The sequence below is a fragment of the Zootoca vivipara genome, chromosome 4, assembly GCF_965207765.1.
Source record: "Zootoca vivipara chromosome 4, rZooViv2.hap1.1, whole genome shotgun sequence".
In the NCBI taxonomy this organism is placed as follows: Eukaryota; Metazoa; Chordata; class Lepidosauria; order Squamata; family Lacertidae; genus Zootoca; species Zootoca vivipara.
The window spans coordinates 33,625,228-33,644,191 of record NC_142587.1 but is presented as its reverse complement, the minus strand read 5'-3'; the positions used below and the strand labels follow the sequence as shown (position 1 = coordinate 33,644,191).

General features: G+C 40.9%; 1 protein-coding gene across 4 annotated transcripts in view; it reads right to left on the bottom strand.

Annotated features, from left to right (window-relative positions):
- Nucleotides 1–1,168: 1,168 nt before the first annotated feature.
- Nucleotides 1,169–18,964, bottom strand: part of CD99 (CD99 molecule (Xg blood group)) — a 29,962-nt gene continuing 12,166 nt past the window's right edge. Inside the window, exons 2-12 of one of the 4 annotated variants that reach the window (XM_060273474.2) lie at nt 18,748–18,903; nt 17,834–17,866; nt 16,692–16,745; nt 15,807–15,845; nt 14,268–14,339; nt 13,417–13,470; nt 10,460–10,483; nt 8,626–8,664; nt 6,864–6,974; nt 6,530–6,583; nt 1,169–3,835 (exon numbers count right to left, since the gene is read on the bottom strand). In XM_060273474.2, the coding sequence (XP_060129457.1) occupies nt 3,807–3,835; nt 6,530–6,583; nt 6,864–6,974; nt 8,626–8,664; nt 10,460–10,483; nt 13,417–13,470; nt 14,268–14,339; nt 15,807–15,845; nt 16,692–16,745; nt 17,834–17,866; nt 18,748–18,903 (665 nt within the window). In that variant the 3' untranslated portion in view covers nt 1,169–3,806. The remainder of the gene's footprint in view (nt 3,836–6,529; nt 6,584–6,863; nt 6,975–8,625; nt 8,665–10,459; nt 10,484–13,416; nt 13,471–14,267; nt 14,340–15,806; nt 15,846–16,691; nt 16,746–17,833; nt 17,867–18,747; nt 18,904–18,964) is intronic. The other 3 variants (XM_060273475.2, XM_035114882.3, XM_088667692.1) reach the window with 3 other exon arrangements.

Sequence of the window (18,964 nt, the reverse complement as noted above, 5' to 3'; positions counted from 1 at the left end):
TAGGAGCCTGGTGTGTCAAAAGGGGCTTGGGAATTTAGGGAGTGCCTTTTGTTCTCAAGGCCTCCGAGACCAAACAAAGTTTGCTGCGCTGGTCTCTGACAATCAAGAGATACATGCCCATCACTTGGTATTGGTAAATTCATAATTAAACCTACAAGGAGATTGGTCCCTAACCTGTCCCACACGTGGGGTCTCAAGGATAAAGGTTTGGGAATTCAGATGTTAATTGCTCTTAGCATTCAGCACTTAACTACCAATCTTTTTGCCACAGGCCTGAGGGTGATTTGCTGGAGAAATCCTTCTTGTTTGCAAGAATTGCTGTATGTTTTTTAGCTAGTTATACCTTATAATGTTTTTATTTTTTGTTTGTAACCTTTCAGGAACTGTGTAGCTTTCTTTTAATAAATATTGAAAAGGACCCTTTTGTCTTCTGTTTTGTGCCTTTTACCTGGGGAAGCTAAACCAGTGCCTCACCATTTGGACACCTACCGTACTTGTTCTACCTGTTGAATTTCTGCCTGCATCGCGGCAAAGTGACTCAGGACCATGCAAACCCGGTAAACACGGAGGGTCTTTTTCCTTGTCCCCCCCCCCCCCGGCCTAGGGTTGCCCTGAGAAAGGAAGTGGTGGCAGCTCTACCTTTATGGACTTGTGCTTCTGCAAAGAATGGTACTACTATTCTCCTTCTTTCCCAGTTCCTGTCAGTGTCTAGAAGGACTGGATAAGAAGGGCGGAGAGTGGTATCACTACAAGAGGGTTGTCACGTAGAAGATGAAGCAAGCTTGCTTTCTCCTGCTCTGGGGGGTAGGATTCGAAACAATGGCTTCAAGTTACTAGAAAGGAGATTCATACTAAACACCAGGAAGAACTTTCTGACAATAAGAGCTGTTCGACAGTGGAATTTGCTGCCAAGAAGTGTGGTGGAGTCTCCTTCTTTGGAGGTCTTTAAGCAGAGCTTGGGTGGCCATCTGTCTTGGATGCTTTAGCTGAGATTCCTGCATTGCAGGGGTTTGGATGAGATGATCCTTAGTGTCCCTTCCAAGCCTACAATTCTATTATTGTTGACAAGCCGCTTATATTTTTTGGTTTTCAATCCTAAAGCCTCTGCTAAAATCATACAGCCGTTTTGTCTAGACCCCCCTTAAAAACATACAGACAAGTGAAAAAGTTTTAGGTTTTGTTGATTTTTATTTTTTAAAAAAGATCACAAGTATTATGTCTTAATTACCAAATTCCTAGAAGTTCTCGCAATCTAAGGAGCCAAAACACTAATTTACACCTGTGGTCCCCAAATGTTGCTGGCCTCCAACTCCCATCAGTGCCAGCCAGAATGGCAAATAGTCAAGGAAGATGGCAGCTGTAGTCCAGCAATCTCTGCAGGAGCAAAGGCTCACCATCCTTGCTCTACTTGAAGTTTAGCACACTCAAACAGCTACTGTTTTAAGTCATTTTTATCACATAGTGCACATGAAATAAGATGGGATGAAATAAAACAATGATTTCCATTAGAAATTAACGGCCTGATTGTATGTCTGTTTATTCAGAAACAAGCCCCACAGACCTCAATATAGTTTACTTCCATATACATATAGGAGTGCAGCCAATTTTATACACATGTCATTGGGAAGTAAGCTGTCCTGAATTCTGTGGAGCTTTAAATAAAATATGCAAAGATGTGGGGGTAATAGGCACAAATTCAGACTCTGCTGCTTAGGAATGACATAGAAACATCTTTAGAAATCAGCAGAACTCCAATATTAAGTTTAGCATTGATTGTAGTTTACAAAATGATTATTTTCTTTTTTTAAAAAAGTATTACCACTTTGCAAGTTGCATTCAGTGGCACATATTGCCTCAAAATGCAATATTCTTATTGGATTAACTATGATGCGCATTTGCTGTGGAGCATGTGCCTAGCTCAGTTTATAATATGATGAAGAACTGATCTTGAGTTCTGTGCGCATTAAAAATGGAAATAAATTTAAGCACCCATGCTCCACACCTGTGGCTAGCTACCATCTAGTTTCTAGTTTAAATAGGAACATGCCATCCAATATTGCTTTGATTACGAGAGTCATGCATGCAGAAATCACATTCTATGCAATAACTTTGATTTTACATTGGCACAATGCTTAGAGAGAAAGTATCTGAGTTCCAAAAATAATGCTCATTGCATGATTTAGCTGGTTAATTTTTTTTGCTGTCAGCTTGTGCCAAACGTTTACCACAATCTTGAAACCAAAAGCATGTAGACAGGAATTTATTTAGATCCAATGAAAACAATCCATTTTCATGCTCCCAGTGACCTTTCTCAAGCCTTTCTGCACATGAAGTGGAATACAGAGTGCTCAGTTCGTATTATTTTGATCAATTACCTACTGCTATATTAATGGCACTTCAAGGTATGCAACTAAAGGCATCTGAATTGGTCAAACAAGCCTTGTTGGAAGCCATTTACTGAAAAATATAGCCAAGTGGTCACAAGAATGTCAACTTTTTTTTTTGTAAATACGAAACAAGAGGAAGCAGGGCACTTGTGAATAATAAAGAGGTAAATCCCATAGTCAGAGGCACATGCTATCACTGAGTTTTAAATGGCAATTGCATTTGCTAAATTAATTTTTGGTATTCTTGTAGAAAACAACTCCAGCTCAGAGACAGTGGCACAGTGGCTGGATGAGTTATACATGATATGCTTCTGCAGCTGCACAGCTTTACTGTGACCTCCTCTCCCACCCCAAAAATTCCACACTTCGTTTCAATATAATACAGTGGTACCTTGGGTTACAAATGCTTTGGGTTACGTTCATAACCTGAGGTACCATTGTATTGTTATTTTGCATTCAAAAGGCCCCAGGTGTAACATGTATACTAGATAGGACTTTCTCTGAGTGAGAATAAGTAGCAAGGCAATGCGTATAGCACCTCCACCTTCTATGCCAGGCACCCCCCAAACTGCGGCCCTCCAGATGTTTTGGCCTACAACTCCCATGATCCCTAGCTAACATGACCAGTGGTCAGGGATGATGGGAATTGTAGTTCAAAACATCTGGAGGGCCGAAGTTTGGGGATGCCTGTTCTATACATTCACTGTAAAGCAAATGTACACTTATCAGAGATGCTCCAAAATAGACATTAGATCTTAATCACTTATTCCAAGGCAAATACATGTACATATAAAAACCTACTGCTCACATTCTAAGATGACAAAAAAAGCAAAAGCCAGGATAAGGTTATGCAGTTTTTAAATAGTTGGCGTCTCTAGGGACAAGGAAGTTTAGCTCTATGTGAAGCATAGGCCTGAGGGCTATGCTTAACTTCTATCCATTTGGGAGGTGGTTGTGATATATTCTTATGGGGGACAAGAAAGATGCTGCATTTTAGGGCACTAACATGAAGAGGGCAAACATTTATTCCATTCCCAACAACTGAGAGGCAGGGGCAGCTTACCCATTGGCATTTAACCAGTATACATTAAAATAATCTCCCCTGTTAAGGTTCTTGCCATAATGTAAAATATGAGTCTTCGGACAAAAGCAACAGTTTCCAACAAATACAATTTTCTTTTGTTTTAAAGCCAGGAATCAGCAAGTATGCAACTTTGAACTTCAAAGGGTAAACCACAGATACAAGTACTTAATTTGTTAAAATGTCCATTCTCCCTTTCAAAAGACATTTTCAACAGGACTATTTCCACTCTACTTTGCAACTTCAATTTTTTGCTGCTTGAAATGTGTGGTATTTTCTCAGGGAAATACGCAGATTCTCTGTCCAGTTTTCTGGCCTTCACTTAATCTTAAATGGTGCTACTGTTTCTGCAAAAGTGTGCGTTGAACTAAAAAGGAAAAAAGAGGAACAGATTAACGTATTCAAAGATACTTTCTGAAGTAAATAAAAAGTGTGTTTACGTACAAAGGCTGCTGCTAAAACTTCTTACAGTCAATGCCTAAGCATGCCTATTCAAAAGCCCCAAAACAGGACCTATGGGAACTTCTTTCCTAGTAGGCAGAAATCCCGTTTTCTCTGAAGTGAAGCATCTTGTCACCACTGCAATCTAGAAGGGGAAAGGCTTTCTGAAGATGGACAATACTTCTGTCCTCTGTCATCCTAAACCCCAAAAGCCCTCTCAGCAGTTGTTAACAGCCGTGCACTTTGGAGATGGAGAAAAAAATATCTGATCATTATGAACACAAAAGAAAAAGTTGCTGTCTTGTACTCTCTTTTATAGGAAGCTTCTTTGTTCCATGCAACAATTCACCAGCAAAGTTAATCTTTCCTGCTTCCAGCTTGTTTCAGGTCTGTCCAAATTCTATTAACGTTCCCCTAAAGCCAAGTCCTGCTAAGCTTTGCTTTTTCGGCCTAATCCAAAGGGGCAGCTGTCAGGCATCCAACATTCCACTACCATGACCACTAGCTGATTATTGTTGATAATAACCTTTTTGCCTATTGAGGTTACAATACTAAACACTCTTTCTAGGAAGTAAACTCCACTGGAGACAGTGGTGCTTACTTCAGTGTTTCTCAACCAGTGTGCCTCCAGATGTTTTGAGACTACAACTCCCATCATCCCTAGCTAGCAAGACCAGTGGTCAGGAATGATGGGAGTTGTAGTCCCAAAACATCTGGAGGCACACTGGTTGAGAAACACTGGCTTACTTCTCAGTGGACATGCATTGGACTGTGCTGCGCACCATTTGTCGCTTCAGCCTTGTAATCTTCAGGTTACACACATATCCCTCATCATAATTCATATTCCCCCTTTTTGATGCAACTGTTTCTTACACTTTTACTTAAGGATTACTTAGGATTCATAATTTTGATTAAGCACCAAAAGTAGGCATGTAGTGGGGGGGGAGGATAACCTAAAACACACACATGCATACCAGATATTTATGTAGGACACCCCAAAAGTTGTTGAGCTATTTTTAGATAAGCCTAAGATCCGGGACGAAGTCCCCCCAGACATCAATTCCACCTCTGAAATCCCAGTAATGTGAGGGAAAACGCAGACGTATGGCAGCTCGAATTTATGGTGTTCCCATAATTTAGCAGGGTGGAGACATTTTGTCTCACCAAAGTGGTGCATGCTCTAGTTATTTCTTGCTTGGATTAATGCAATGCGCTCTATGTGGGGCTACCTTTGAAGGTGACCCGGAAACTACAACTAATCCAGAATGCGGCAGCTAGACTGGTGACTGGGAGCGGCCGCCGAGACCACATAACACCAGTCTTGAAAGATCTACATTGGCTCCCAGTACGTTTCCGAGCACAATTCAAAGTGTTGGTGCTGACCTTTAAAGACCTAAACGGCCTCGGTCCAGTATACCTGAAGGAGCATCTCCACCCCCATCGTTCTGCCCGGTCACTGAGGTCCAGCGCCGAGGGCCTTCTGGCAGTTCCCTCGCTGCGAGAAGCCAAGTTACAGGGAACCAGGGAGAGGGCCTGCTCGGTAGTGGCACCCACCTGTGGAATGCCCTCCCACCAGATGTCAAAGAGAAAAACATCTACCAGACTTTTAGAAGACATCTGAAGGCAGCCCTGTTTAGGGAAGCTTTTAACGTTTAACAGACCATTGTATTTTAATATTTTGTTGGAAGCTGCCCAGAGTGGCTGGGGAAACCCAGCCAGATGGGTGGGTGGGGTATAACTAAATAAAATAATAATAATAATAATAATAATAATAATTATTATTATTATTATTATTATTATTATTATTAACTTATTTAAAGGGTAGCACTCTCCACTATCTTATGCATTTTTATTTAGCTGCATGCTTATAGCGTTTAGTGGGTTCTTTTCATCACTGTAATTTTCAGAGAGATATTTTTGTGAACTGATAATTAATGTTATTGCTTTTATGCTACAAGTCACTTCATGTGCACTACAGAGAATGAGATACCCCCATTTTATCCCTTGGAAATGAAGGGTTTCTGATACAGTAACATCTCATTTCTGACAGAACACATGTGTGTGTGTGTCTGTGTCCCCCTGCATGTACACATTCCAACACACACATGTACGCAAAGCCCAACATAAGCAAGATGGTTCATCTGTCATTGTAATAGTCTATATTACACCTGAAATGACTGTCCAAAGAGGGCAGACTTCAGCTGGCACTGAAAGATTAAGTCAGTGCCAGCCAAATCTCAAGAGGGGTGGGCAGGAGCTGGGACCGAACAACGGGAGCTCACCCCGTCGCGGGGATTCGAACCGCCGGCCTTCTGATCAGCAAGCCCTAGGCTCTTTGGTTTAGACCACAGCACCACCCGCGTCTCCATATGGTACATGTCCATAATCTCCCACTGTCATATAAAGAAGGCTAATAAATAAAACTAATAAAAGGGCTAGTAAGGAAGACAATGTTAAGTGAAAAATGAGAGTTGTTTGAAGGTATGTTAAGTAGGAGGTCTGGCCTTGGTTGTTGTCTTGATGGGAGACCTTGCAGAATTCCGTATATAAAGCCGCTCTGAAACATCTCAAGTATGCAAAGAATCATACTCAGTTCTGTTTCATAAAGAAGATTCCTTACCAGGTGGTTCAGAGTGTGCTCCTTGTTGACTTTGCATATTAACATTTTCTTCATCTGTAGATACAAACACAATTTAGATACATTTATACTTCACATAGATAATTCAGCTCACACACATTACCTAATGCCTAGTGCGGGCACATTTCAAACTTTAAGCCTCCAATTACACTGGGAAATACAATTCTAATATGTACAGTCATAATGCATATTATGGAGAAGCTCTCTCTCTCTCTCGTGCACACACAAACAAGATTCCTCATGTCACTGGTTAGGTTAATAGAAACATTAAAGGAAACATATGAAAGGCAAAAAGAAACTCAATATAAAAACTTACCACTTGCTTTGAAGCAGAGCTTTTTCTTCTGGTAGGCTACAAAGCTTGACACAGCCCCAGCTATTGCTACAAGTACTGAGCTAATAATTCCAGCTATCATTCCTGGATTTTCTGTGAAAATTTAGAAAGCAGGTTTAATCTGATCCACTTCTCAACGGCCATATAAATAAAAATAACAGAAAAGGCATTTTTAAGAGCAATTTAATGACACCAGAGAATATGCACTTGGAAGAAATCACTGTATTCAACAGAGTTTGCTTCCTTTTCTTTAAAAGGCACCCACTAACAGCATTCAAATAATGCAAATTTTGAAATAAATGTTACATTTCATAATGTTTGTGACTGCTTGATCGTGTATTTACTACCCAGTGGTGCTCCCTAAGACAGAAAGAGCTCCAGCTCCAATTACTCAAGTTATTATGTTGTGAACTGCCCTGAATTCTATGGATAAAGAACTGTATACAAATTTAAAAAATAAAATATATTTTTTTAAAGCTGCATTAGAAGAAATGCTAATTGTTCAATTTAAAACCCAAGCTAGATATTGTGAAATTTCCAACATCCATATGCATTGGCTTCTAGCTGCAAAATCCAGGTTCTTAAACAAGTCCATGGTGAGTTCAGGCATGGCAGAAAGGAAGAACACCCAAGTGTTCAAACCAGTCATTACTTCACAGGCGTAATGTGTGAATTATGTATGGAGAAAATGAATAGAGGTAGGTTTTTCTCCCTCTCTCACACCACTAGAACTCATGGACATCAACACAGCTCAATGTCGGAAGATTCAGGACAGACGGTGATGACCTCCAACTAGAATGGCAGGAAGAGAAGATAAAGACAAATTCATGGATGATATGTTTGTCAATGGCTACTAGCCACAATGCCTACACTCTGTCTCCATGGTTAGAGGCAGTATGCTTCTGAATACCATTTGCTGAAAAGTGCAGGAGGGGAGAGATCTCTAATGCTCTCGGAATGTGCTTGGAGGCATCTCACAGGTATCTGGTTAGTCAATGTGAGAACACAATGATGAATTAGATGGGCCACTGGCCTGATCCAGCAGAGCAATTTCTGTGTTCTTACGCTACAACTCACTGCTGTCCAATCTGCTTCCAGGGGAAACAGTGGCTCAGCGATTGTCAGATCTGATAAGGGATGCTTGCTCATGAGAAGTTTCAAGGAAGTGTATAGAAAGGGGAACAGATGGAATGAAAGGGGAACAGATGGCTAGACTTCCTCCCAGAAGTAATGACAAATCCAAGAACTTCAGCAGAATTTTGAAGGGTCATCAATTTTCTGTTTCCTTACAAAAAGCTCAAACAATGCTCAAATGGGGTGGGTGGGGGTGGGGGGGTTGAATCATATAGTGACAACAGGTTCCTGCCAACTGTGAGGAATAATAGGATGGAAGCAAATAAAATTTTATTTTTTAAAAAAAATCTAAAGCTTGCTGCCCCTGCTCTTTTGCTTACAAATCTCACCCACTCTTCATGTGAGAAGCCAACAACCCTGGATGACTGTGATGTGTGAACATGGCCATTTTGAACTTTGCTTTTGTCAAACATTGTGCTCCCCCTTGGATATGATTTAATATTACAGAAGATGTCATTCGTAATAGTTCAGTCCCACAACTGACCTGATGAACCAGAACACACACAGCAAGGATAAAACATATAGACTGCTGCAGCACAAAGGTTAACTTTTAGGGATGACTTAAGAATCCATGGTTATAAGTGCCATATAAAAAACCTCACAAGCTTACCTTGCTCCTTGCCACCAGAGTCCGAGCCTCCATGTCCACCTATGAAAGCAGCTTTGTTAGAATATGCTTTGCAAACAGTAGCTCTTTATTTCCCCCTATGAGGCAACTGCAGTAAAAAGTTTTCTATCTTACAATTCAAATACTAGCAGAGTAAAAGATGGTCAGAATGATTCTTGTATTAACAAATAAGCAGTATGTGAAGGGCCAGTGCTATTACCAAGATAAATATTTACATCTAAACCTGAAGCCTCTTCATATATTGTTCCTTCTTCTGCTTAATCTATGAATAGCGATCAAAGGCAAGGTGCATATTATTAATCACTGAAAGATATAAATAGTGTGGCACACTTTTTCAAAGTCGGTTGGTGCTCCTTGCCAGAAATGCTTAACCAAAGGTACCCTATCACTTAGCCCTAAGGGGCCTTGACTTTGAAATGATCTCTGCCTCAGGTTAGCTCTCTCCCCTTCATTGTTGAGAGACAGCAACTGAAGACTTTATAGATCACACGGAACTTTCGAAACTGTTGTTGTTACATTGGCACTAGAAGAAATTTGTGGGTTGGTGTTTCAATGATGGTTATTCTCTAAATATTTTAGTTTGGCATGCATTTTATTTCCAGATGTATTTTGCTGTTCATCTTTGTGCTGAGCATGGCCCAGGACTCTCAGAGGGCAGGGCGATCCCCCACCCCACTTTTTAAGCCTTTCAAGAGTTCCTTGGAGGAGATATTTAGAATATTCCCTTCCAACAATTAGCTGTAACCCTTTCAGTTTCCAGATAGCAGTGCTGTTCTATGAAATACTCTGGATGTGAGCAGTTAAGTCAGAGGGAAATGATACACAACAGCCCCCTGAGAACGCTGAATGCAATCACATAACTGGCCTTCCCAATATGTGAGTGGGAGGGAAAGAAATGTAAAAGTGTTGTTAGTGCTGCACTACTTCTATATAAAAGTGAGATGGCAGCAGAGAGAATAGTCAAGACTAGAGCCGCAATCTTATTCACAGGTCTACACCAACTGTTTCTACTGCTGATGTACTGAAGATACTGTGAAAAGGTAGCACAGTCAGCAATTCATCTTGGTCTCTAACCTCACTTAATACATCCCTTGGTATCTGACCAGACATGATGGACTGTCTCCTCACTCTACCTGCAGTCTTGCCAATCCTTTTGTTTGTGTTTGTTTTACCCATGACTGGCTCATCAATGTCCATAGATATGTATTCTGTTTTTCTTATTACAGCCGTACCTTGGTTCTCGAACAGAATGTGTTCCGGGAGTCCTTTCAACTCCCAGAACCATTCAAAAACCAAAGTGCGGATTCCAATTGGCTGCAGGAGCGTTGGACATTCGGCTTTCAAAAATAGTTCAAAACCCGGAACACTCACTTCCAGGTTTTGATCGTTCGGAAGCCGTTTTGTTCAGGAGCCAAGGCATTTGAGATCCAAGGTATGACTGTAATCATATTTCTATCAGACTGAGGTCCAGAACTACAAGCAATTGCTGTCTTGCCTTGTTTTGAGTTATGGCTATCCTTAAAATAAATTTGCTTTGATAAAAGTTATTAAGGACGGCCTGTACAATTAAACTGGATTGTTTTCTTGTTTTTCTTTTTAGAACCTTGTGTGCCTTCAAGTAGCTCACAACCCCATGGAAAGCATATGATGAGCAGTATCACCAAGACTTACAAGGGACTTGCAAGTTACAAGTAAAACAACAACAACAACAACTACTACTACTACTACAATGTAACAAGGACATGTGTGCTATAACATACAACAGTTGCAAATATCTTGCTACATGGAAAAGCAAACATTGGCACAGCTCACATACCTGCAGAAGGGTTAGAAGCACGGCCTACATTAAGAAAGAAAAATTGTGCATACCAGCGTGAGAAGCAAAATCAACATAAATTTTTCTTAGAAAAGTAACTGAGAAATTATGAGTAAATTAGCTATGCACATAGTTAGCATCAATTAGTTGTACATTGAATACACGCAGACATAACCAATTCCAACTACATGTTTGTACTTCTTTATTTAAAATGTAGAATAACGTTCAAACTATCAAAGTCTTCTGCACGAGCCTTGCAAAACCAGCCCATCAAAACTCAAAGATTATTCAGCCATTCATCATGCTCAATCAAGGCGATTCATGCATTTATCATGCTGATCATTTAAGAGTGTCCTATCTATGAAGGACCTTCACAGGGAGTTTTGAGGAGCATGTAGACAAATCTGAGCAGTGTAAGTGCCACCACAGCAGACGCTAACTTGTGCCATTAGTTTCTTGAATGGTTAGAACAGAAAACTAAAACTATTAAGCTATTGCACATAAATAAAAATGTTATTAACTGTGTTATGTTAAGAGCTTCTGTCTGGTCAGGAATGCTGATACTGCTGTTATGTACAATGGGGGTATAGAAAAGTAGATTTCCAAAGCTGTCAAACAAATTTCAGGACTGGAAACTAATTCAAGAGATACTGGCCAGCGGGAGAACATGGAGTTTCATTTCTTTAAAAAGAAATGAGTTTCATTTCTTTAGAAAGCAAGTCTTTAGTCCTTGCAGAACAAAAGCTAATAAAGCAAAATGTGCAGGCAGTATATTAAGCAATTGGTTTGCAAGATATGAGCCTGCTTCCATCTTCAGTGTTTTAGCCGATAACCAAGACTGTCAAGTGATAACCAAGTGCTATATAAAGAAATTTAGAAATTAAAAAAACCCTTCCAGTAGCACCTTAGAGACCAACTAAGTTTGTCATTGGTATGAGCTTTTGTGTGCATGCACATTTCTTCAGATGCACACGAAAGCTCATACCAATGACAAACTTAGTATCTGAAGAAGTGTGCATGCACACGAAAGCTCATACCAAAATAAAAACTTAGTTGGTCTTTAAGGTGCTACTGAAGGAATTTTTTTATTTCACTTTGAAGCTGTTTTTTTCCATCGTCCCTAATAGAAAAGTGATTGTGGCCTTGAGAAAAAAATTCAAGTTTAGTGTTGCTGTGGCTGGACTGTAGTTTGTCTACTCCAAAGCAAAAGGAATTTGCAAATATGAGCATTCATGCTCTTTCAACTCAGGTTGAATGTCATGAAAAAACTGTAAACAATAATAATTCATCATTAGTATATTTATATTACAAAGTGGGCTTTTCATGGTAAAGAAAGCAGGAGCTATATCAGCTCTGTTACTATACTAATACTGGGGGCTAAGAGAAAGTAATGTATGAAAATCTGAAGCCACTTCATATAGCTGATGGTATCAAAAGCTGTTAAGAGATGAAGCAGAAGCAACAGAGTCACACCCACCCACTGTCTCTTTCTTGCTCAGGGCAACCAAGGCTGATTCAGTTCTGAAACCAGGTCTGAAACTCAGATCGTAGCAGATCCAGGTAATCAGCCTCATCCAGGAATGCCTGAAGTTGCTCCACTGCCACTCTCTCAGCCATCTTTGCAAAGAAAGGGATGTTGGTGATTTGCCTATAGTTTCTATATTCTGCCAGATTCAGAGCAGGCTGTTTGAGAAAATATGCATCACTGTGTCTTTAAGAGTTACAACAATGAGGCACTGGCCACACCCTGGACCAATTCAGTCGCTCCACTCCAACTAACTGACAGGATCTAACCAGCACTGGCAGTATCCTGTCTTCATCATCAGACCAAATTAACTGGAAACAATCCCACAACACTGGATCCAACAATGTTGCATTGGACACTTTGGCTGGCAATGCCACAACAGGAGAGCTGGCCAACTTTATCCTCAAAGTGTTTAGCCAATTGGTTACAGAAAAGGCAGCATGTGCTCCAGAGGTCCACCCCACCCCCCGGTCAGGAGTGCTCAACCTCCGGACAATACAGAACAACTCTGCTGGTTGGCTTCTCAAGGATGTGATGCAGATATTGGAGTAGGATCTCTTCACTGCCCCCACAGCTATGTGGTAGTTCTGATTGCTCTGGAGCAAGATTTACACTGCTTATGCTCCCATCCTCACCCAGTCAACCACAGCTGTTCAATAAACCAAGGATGTATAGTTGAGCATTTGCCATGGCTATACTTTTACAAGCTTTCTCAAACCCAACGCATTTTTAGACATTTCCCGTTTCAGAAATTAATTACCAGTAATAGCACATTGAATAGAAATGTTAGTAAAATCTTTTTTTTAAAATAAAGTTGTAATTAACTTACTTTCAGATGCCTGTCCCTGGGAAACATGTATTTATGCACAAAGTTTTCAGTGTTATTGCCCCTGACCCCCACCCCCTCAGCATCTAAGGGAAACATCTGTAAGAGATGGGGAACATGTGACCTTCTAGCCAGGTCCCATCAGCCCAAGATCAGGAATGATGGTATTGTAGCCTGATATCACCTGGAGAGATGCAAGTTCCCAAGCTCCATCTCAAACTACCTATAGGTATTCTAATCAAGATGATTTCCAAGTAAAATGTTGAATTTCTGTAAGCACCAAAGCTAAGATCACAGCACAATCCATCTTTTTAGTTTGTCCCACACACCACACACCCAAATAAAACATTTCAGCATATTTTGGCTAGTAGAAAACTGTTTAAAATGTTTAAATTAACATTTTTAAAAGATTTGCTTAGTTAATGCAAGTCAATCCAGCTAAAGTAGATCTCAACTGATTTAGGGAAACAGATTATATTATTATTATTATTATTAATAATAATAATAATTATTATTATTCCAGAGAACTCCCATCATAAACCCTCAGTATTATTAAAAATGTGACATATCTAAGTATATTTATAACAGTTTGCACTAGAAACTTACCTTTTGGTGGCTCTGCAGGTGCCTGACCATCATTTAAATCCAAATCACTAAAATCTTTAATAAAGAAAAAAAGAGAGAGGGAGAATATTTGTTAGGAATAAAGTCTTCCAAAAACCCGCAACATAATTTTAACATATTATTTCCTATGACAATCTGTACACTATGGTGTTTGTGGCACTTTTCCAGGGAATATAAATATAGCTACAATCCCAAGCATGTTTACCACGAAGAAAAGCCCACAGAATTCAGCTCAGCTGGTTATGGAGAGCGTGTAAGACTCACATTTGAAGTTGCTCAAGAGGGGCAAGTGAACAGCCATGCTGGTGCCATTTCGTGAAACATGTTGGCACCAAGCACCCGTGTACATGATTAGGATGGCAGCACTCTCCACCTACAGTGCCTTACATTACATACGACTGTGCTTTATAAATTTCTCCACGTCTCCTGCAAAAGGTCTGGTGCAGTAGCAGAATACTAATTGAGCTTTAACCAGGTCCACAAAACACTTCAAGTTCTGGTTAAAACTAAACCAGGATCAATGCTGATATAGAGCTCCATTATATTACAGTATTGCTGACAAAGGAAGGGAGTGAGAATGAGAGGGAGAGGGAGAGAGGGCATGTGTGTGCAGCCCACCACCACAACTCTTAGCTATGGGTAAGCCATCAGCAGTGTTACATCAGCACTGAGCTGTAAATCTTGCAGATGGTGAACTAAGGATCTGAAGATGCACTGAAGCACAGATGAAAGTTATCACCTCTCTTCTTTAATCTCAGGTTAGGTTTTAGGTTACTGACCATAACTGATACTGTCAGGGTACGCTCTGAAGTAGTATTTCTAGAGAACCTTACCACCAGTATTGCCATGACTTCCAGGATTTGGCTGAGGTGGTGCTGGTGGTTCTGGCTTCTTGGGGTCATCCACTAACAGAGAGAGAGAGAGATAACAAACTTCAAAATATGAGAAGTAGAAAACACCTTGATGTTCTGATTTTGTAGGAATGGTATCCCATTTTCTTTGCTCATTAGGTAGAATAATGTACTTGGCAAGCCCATCCACAATGGTAAAACTTGGAATCTAGCTTAAAGCCAATGCAACAGCTGTGTGTACTGTACATGACATCCTGGCATGCTCTCAGGTTATTCCGTCACTTTCTAGTTCAGCAGCTTTCATACCCTCATAAATCCATCCAAATTTAAGGAGGGGTTTGGCTATTTCTGAGCAGAAAACTATTAGGATCTGGGAAACCAGGGTTCAAATCTCCACTCAGCCATGGAACTAATTAGGTGATCTTGGGCCTGTCTCTCTCCACAGCATTGTTGTGAGAATAAAATAGGGATGGGGAGAACTATTTAGAAGACCCTAAGCTCTTTGGGGAGGAGTTGTTCCAGACCAAGCAGGATAAATAACCTCCCTCTCTTTCCTCAAGTTTCTTTTGGTACAGGAGTAGAGGCAGTTCAATAAGCCACTGTAGTATGCATATTACTTCTCCACAGTCACTAAGAATGTCACCATGTCAACTCCCCCAAATTATTAATGCATCCAGGTGAGGGGTGTACAGATTACCAGCAGTGACTAAAGCATGCATACAAAGAGCAAGGGAAAGGGAAACAACATCTGTAGTGCTGTGTCAGCCGCCTGAAACTGGTGTCTCAAGGTATTTTGGACTAAAACTCCCATCGCCCCTAGCCAACGGTCAGGGATGATGGGACTAGCAGTCTTGCAACATCTGGCAAAGGTTTTCATAGTGTGCAAAGTGTGACTGTAGCCTATCTTGCAGCAGCATTTCCTAAAATTTGTGGAAGATGGAAAAGGCAATTCTCTGGCTGGTTTTAAGAAAACCGTTTGATGCAACTGTACAGTTGAGATACTGCTTTGTCCATTGTATTTGCTTATGCTGCTCAACTGGGATAGGGAAGCTCTGGCTCTTGGACCTGTTTTGGCAAACAAGGCCATTTTCCCCCCAAAACCACAGCCACCTACCAATCTGTGAGGGTGACATCAGCTGCTGAGGGAGGTGGAAGAGTTCCATTCTGCATTAGCTGCAAGTGCCACTGCCTCACAGGCAAATGGCGTGTGCAGCCAAAGCCAACAGTTGATAAGCTGAGTTTAAATCCTGCTCAGACCCCTGCAGAAAGCAAAACTGAAATCTCCACTCATCAGCATCTTGCCGGATGCTGCTTCAAAGCACAAAACAGGGCTGTTCGAAAGCCTTTTGCAAACACCTTCACACTGTTCTTTAAAACCTTAGGTTTGCAGAGGTTTGCAGAAGTGCTATTTGTACAAAGGACTTCCAAAGGTCCTCCTGCTATGGTCTTTGAATTTGCAACTGTCTGGGCTTCAAAAGCAACATACAAACTAGATTTGCATGGAGTGCAGACAATACTTACCACCAAAGGCATCTTCCAAGTTAAAGCCATCATCATCATCTAAACAGGGAAGACAACACAGTTGTAATTTTTCTCCCAGAAACAAAATATTCCAGGTAAAAGGATTTAGATATATATAATAGTAAGTGACACACAGGGGGGGGGGCTTCACAATGCATGTAGAATCCTATTTAAATTGGGCACCCATGGTCAATGTCAGGGGTTGCCAATGAAATATTATAGGTTAAAATGATTGATATTTTATAAAGCAGAAAGGATGGTACTCAATAAAGTAGTTTCACTAACACAAGGATTAAAACTAGCCCAACAAGATTTCCCACTGCAAGTACCTTGCACTGTCCCCGAATTTGCTCTGAAGGGTTGGGGGAACTTCCAGAACAGATTTAGTGGGTACACGGGGGGGGGGGGAGGAGGAAAACATTCTGTTGCACAATGAGAAACTTTGGAACAGTTATTAGTACTTCATGCTTTCCCCTCTGTAAATAGTCTGGCAAGGCCACGTCCCCATGGCATGCCCTGACTCTAGGCCCAATATCTTGGAAATCAGACCTCTGTTGGTGACACGTGTTCACACTCATGTACACATGCAGTCACGGATGCATTATTTGAATGTTTGTCCTGCCCTATACCCAGCCTGAAGTGGGTTGCATTATTAGACCCTATATACATGAATTATCAGTGTTATGGAAAGTCCACTCACATTGGACACATTTGGCATCTACTTCTCTTGTACTCATCAGAGCGCACTCCCCCATTGTTTCCTGAGACGGAGGGATGACAACTCAAGACATACAATGCCATTTATAACCCAAACCTAGCCACATACTCTGAAAAAATAATTGTATAGGAATAGCAAATCAATGTGCTGATTACTCTTATACTCACTGTGTGTTGGCTTTTTGTTAGGTGGAATCGGCTTCTGTGTTACATCTGTCGGATCTGCCATATTAAAAACACACAGGGCTTAATATAACTTCAATGACCAGTTACCAAAGGGGCACTTGCTAGGACTGATTAGTGATTCAGCATTATATATACACTCACATACATATCACATACAAACAAAACTGGACAGGGCTGCACTTATTCTTGCTGGTAAGATAGTTGCTTGACTGCATTTTTATTCTTACTAGACCTCACCCAGGATGTTTTGCAAAGGGTGGGTAACATATATTCATTATTTTTAAAAAATACACAAAGAAACCAGATACAAGGTGCAAGCCTTTGCTGCTCATTTGCACAATGAGTAAAGTAGAGCTGTGCCAAACCCTAAACTGGTCATCCGAAGGGAGTAGGAGGCAAAGCAAAGATTGTGCCAAAGGGGAGGGGGAGGGAAATGGAAGGTAAGAATTCACTTTGGACAGTGCACATGGTCAAGCTTTAAAGACCGCACCCTTGCACTGGTGTGTGCATGTGCGCATGCATGGGGGGGGGCATGAAGTGAAAGAGCTGCTTAGGTTCCCACAAGGGATTTGTGCTAGCTCAGAATAAATGTTTTCATCTGGGTGTAGGGGGTTGAATACCAAACCAAAATCAGTTGGGCAGGAGGCTATTGCTCCCCAAGCCCCTGTGCCAGCATGTCTAAAGCCCCTTAGGCTCACATAACTGAGTACAGGCGTGCACTTACCATAAGATTTGGTTCAGCCTTAAATTCAACAGAATCCAGTGTACACCCTGGTAATTAGTTTTCCAGTTCTCTTGATGCTGCCCATGGGTTATATAATGCTATGCTGGTATGTTAATCATAGCTCAATCTCACTGCAGATTTTTTACATTCAAGTAATTTAACATTTCCTCCCCCTCCTACCCTCAATTCTGCATTGCCCACCTTGTTTTAAATTATTGGGCTCTATAAATCAGGAACATCCCTCTTGATTCATCAAACTGAGATGATGCAGCAGGATGCAACTGAAGCTAAGACAGGGTTAATATCTGATTTAGACTAAAATCTGCATCACAATATCATGGTTACTATAAAACCCATAAAATATTCTTAAGTTTACTTCATTAGGTTGTAGTTAACTTACCGGCCAATGCATCTCCCAAGTCAAAATCTTGTCCTGTAAAATTAAAATATTTGCTTATTTATAAATAAATAAATATATTTGTATGCCTCTGGTCATAGGAAAAAATATCACACCAGTTTATAGCCGCCATACAGGTAAAGGGACCCCTGACTGTTAAGGCCAGTAGCAGACAACTCTGGGTTGCGGGGATTTGAACTGCCGACCTTCAGATTGGTAAGCCCTAGGCTGAGTGGTTTAGACCACAGCGCCACCCACATCCCATAGCCACCATACATGCATACATACATACATACATACATACATACAATAAAAACAACATACATATTTAAAATCAGAGATCATCAATAGTTTCTTAACGGCTTGACCAAACTTGGTGATATGGAATTTTTTTCCAGCACATGTTTAAAGGTTAAAACAAAAGGTGACTGCTAGGTCTCTGTTGGAAGAGCATTACACAGGCTCAGTTTGCTGTCACTGTTAGATTAACCTCACCCACTTGGGGAACGACCAGTGGTGGTCCTGCAGATAGTCTTAGTGATTTGGCTGGGATACAAGGCGGTTCAGATGGTCCTAACATGGGCCCAAGTTGTTCAGGGCTTGATAATACATAACCTTAAACCTGTCTTGGTAGTAGATGAGCAGTTGCTGTGGGTGTTATAAAAATGGTTTTTCATGTTGTTAACCACATGCCCCCATCAGCAGTCTGGCCACCATATTCTGCACCGCCTGAAGTGTAGGCTCAGCCTGAGTTGTGCTCCAACCTTATATTCTTTCTTTTCCCTTGCCCTCCCCGTTCCCTCATGCACGTAATTCCTTCCTATCTCACATATTTTGGCAAAGTTGCAAGAAGCAGGGAATACAGAAGCAGAGAAGCAATAAGATAAAAATTGGTCCTAAGAACATCATTAACAAACCTTTGAGCCTTGCTGACTCGGGAAATAAGCCATTTAGCCATGTCATGTCCCATCCTTCCCATTTTTGGACTGGGACATGGGCAACTTTCTCAATGGTTCCTGCGAGTTTCCTAATGGCCTCTCCATGGTCTGAGATATTGAAACAATAGGCTCCTCCTGTAAGGTGGGATGCAGTGAAGGGGAACAGTGTAAACTGCAAAGCTTGTGATATACGTAA